Source organism: Naegleria gruberi, assembly GCF_000004985.1.
Source record: "Naegleria gruberi genomic scaffold NAEGRscaffold_229, whole genome shotgun sequence".
NCBI lineage: Eukaryota > Heterolobosea > Eutetramitea > Acrasida > Naegleriidae > Naegleria > Naegleria gruberi.
In genome coordinates this window covers 6,084-8,828 of record NW_003163117.1, presented here as the reverse complement: position 1 = coordinate 8,828, position 2,745 = coordinate 6,084, and the positions used below count along the sequence as shown (strand labels likewise).

Below are 2,745 nucleotides of genomic sequence, written 5' to 3'. Positions count from 1 at the left end.
GTTTGAAGTCTGCTGCTGGCATTTGACAGGTTTATTGCTGGCATTTTTTTTAAGTGATCCTTTCATGCGTTTTTGTTTGTGTGCTTACAGCTGACATCAAACCTCGTTTGTCAGGTTTTTGGCCAATTTAGAAATTCAAATAGGCTCCCCAAAGGGAATGGTTCTTTATATTTCATCTTAATACTTTGCATCACCAATAATTCCACCTCCACAAGACTATTCTCTACATGTGCATTAAACAATTTTAAAGAATGCCTCGTTGAAAAGGAAAATTATTGGAGGAGATAACTTCTACTACAGAGAAGATTTCTTATAGCGCAGTGTAAGGTTGAGAAGAAAGCCAGTTTGTTTAATGTACGTGGAGTTCGTTATTAACAAACTACACACATTAAGCAATGCACATCTGTTTCAATTTCTTTGTGGTTAAATTGATATCAATTAATTCGTATTTATTTACATGTGAGAGTTGGATTTGATTCGTTTGATTTCAATGACTGGCTTTGGAACAATAGTTTGAATGGTGGCAGCTCTACCTCTTGTTGTTGTTGTTGAATTAAATTCGTATGAGAAGGCAGAAAATGAAAGTCTCTTCTTACTAGTAGTATGGAAAGAAGTGGATTTGAAATCTTGATTGGTGGCAGATTGTTGTGGAGGTGGAGTATTCAAAAGCTCGAATTGAGGAACTAACAGAGTTTGTGAATTGGAGCTCACAGCTGGGAATGTAAAGTTGCCAAGAGGAGAAATTGGTGGAGTAATTTGATGGAATCTTGTGTTGGTAGTGTGGACAATTGACTTGGAAGGACTCTTTTTGAGTTTTGGAATCGATGGCTCTACTTCTTGTTGTACCGAAATAATTGGAATGGTCAAGTGAAGATTGGAAGCTTGTTTCATCAGGATTGGTTGAAGTTTTGAAGAGGAAGCAACCTTTGATATTGGAGAGATGGAAATGGATTTGGTTCTGACGAGAATTGGTTTTGGTAAGGCAGCAACACCCTTAGAAGAAGCAACAGCAGGAATGCCAACACTCTGATTGTCCCTCTCATATAAATTATGTAAATCAAGTATATTCTCATGCATTAAAAAGTATCCATTCAAATCCAGCACACAACCTTCATACGATTGTTCAGCCAACATCACAACACATGTCCACACGGAGACCAATAAACCTTTAAGTAATTGCCAGAGTGCGCTATAGCCGATTAAACTAGTTGAGTAAGAAGTGGAGGTCATTCTTTATATACAACAAAATAATTGTTCTTATTGTTGTTCTTGTTGTTGTTGATTTTTTTTCTGTTATTGTTATCCAACTTGCGTTTGACTCTCTTTATGTTGGTTATGTGTTGGAGGAGGAGCTTGAGATGTGTAATGTCTTACTAGAGTTAAATCGTTATAAAAAAACAGAATAAGGACAAAAGAAAAATAAATTACAGTTAAAGAACGATTCAGCAACTTATTTGGAATTTATTTTATGTTGTTATTGCTCAGCTTGATGTTGATAATTTCGGAATGGGATATTATTATTCAATAAGGATTTAAAAATGCATATATCTCTAAATTAATTGAAATACAGAGCGATAATAATACTGTATTCAATAATTGAATAATTAATATTAATTTGTTCCACAAGAGGTGCTTTTTAGTTGAATCTTGAGAGATAATTTTAATCTCAAATTTCAAGAAGTTCTCCTTCTCCATTTGTAAAAATTATGAGAGTGTCTTAATTCTCTTCCTCCACAGATTCTCATTGTATTAAATGATTTCCCAATGAATAATGTCATCATCATATTCTTCATCAAATATCCCAATCACCCGATAATTAATTTATTTTGTTATTAAATTTAAGTATTTTAATTTTATAAAAAATGAACTCGCTTAGCCTTAATCTTACTTTGCATTGCGGAAGAGATCTTCCAAAGGTAAGAAGAAATTTCATCACAATTTGATTTTTTAATGTTTTAAAATTCTCTATTGATTTGTTTACCATATGATGATGTTGTTGTTATTAATTGCATTGAATTTATGATCATCATTTAGGCCGATTTGTTATCTTCGATTGATGCCTATGCTGTTGTTATTGTTCCGATTATTGGAGGACAAACCAAAACATTTAAAACAAAATGTGTGCAAGATGACCCAAATCCTGATTGGGAATTTGATTTGTTCTGTACAGATGTGGATGGAACCAGAGATTGTCTTGTTGAAATTTGGGATGAAGATACTTTGAGAAATGAAAAGGTTTGCACTGCCATACTTTCTCTTGTTGAGCTGAAATCATCAGGTTCATGGCTTGGAAAGCACATCGTCTTGAAATGCTTATCTGGATTCAAACCATTCAAGGGAGCTAAAGAGTGCTGTATTATCGTATCAGCAAGTGCTCACATTTCTTTTGCTGACCTCACTCGCAAAATCACATCTCCAAACAAGTATGTGGATCCATCAAAAAAGACTATTGTCTTCCCATTCTCACCTCACGGTGACAATACTCAACTCTATATTAAAATTTCAGCTGGAAAGAGATTCAAGATTTCAGTTTTGGACACTTCAGAATTTAGAACAAGACTTGTCATGTTTGAAGTTGCTGGAAAGAATATCACTTCTCAAATTATCAAACTCAAAGAACCAAAGAAAAAGTATGGAATTTGCTATTATAGAAAGATTAAGATGAAGAAGGCAGACATTAAATCGTGGACAAGCGTCAATCTCCTCGTTTCTAATTGTTCACTGGTTGCAACAAAGGGTGTGAAG

The 2,745-nt window shown here is 34.2% G+C and overlaps 2 protein-coding genes across 2 annotated transcripts in view; one reads left to right on the top strand and one right to left on the bottom strand.

The window, feature by feature from the left end:
• Positions 1-453: 453 nt before the first annotated feature.
• Positions 454-1,230, bottom strand: NAEGRDRAFT_76624 (uncharacterized protein; the record flags this gene model as incomplete). Its single annotated transcript, XM_002668416.1, has 1 exon — positions 454-1,230. One exon carries the CDS (start codon positions 1,228-1,230, stop codon positions 454-456), a length of 777 nt encoding a protein of 258 aa, XP_002668462.1.
• Positions 1,231-1,862: 632 nt separating this feature from the next.
• NAEGRDRAFT_76623 (uncharacterized protein) overlaps positions 1,863-2,745 on the top strand; it is a gene marked incomplete at both ends in the record, with an annotated part of 4,505 nt that continues 3,622 nt past the window's right edge. The window contains 2 exons of the mRNA XM_002668418.1: positions 1,863-1,916; positions 2,035-2,739. Coding sequence (XP_002668464.1) covers positions 1,863-1,916; positions 2,035-2,739 — 759 coding nt within the window. The remainder of the gene's footprint in view (positions 1,917-2,034; positions 2,740-2,745) is intronic.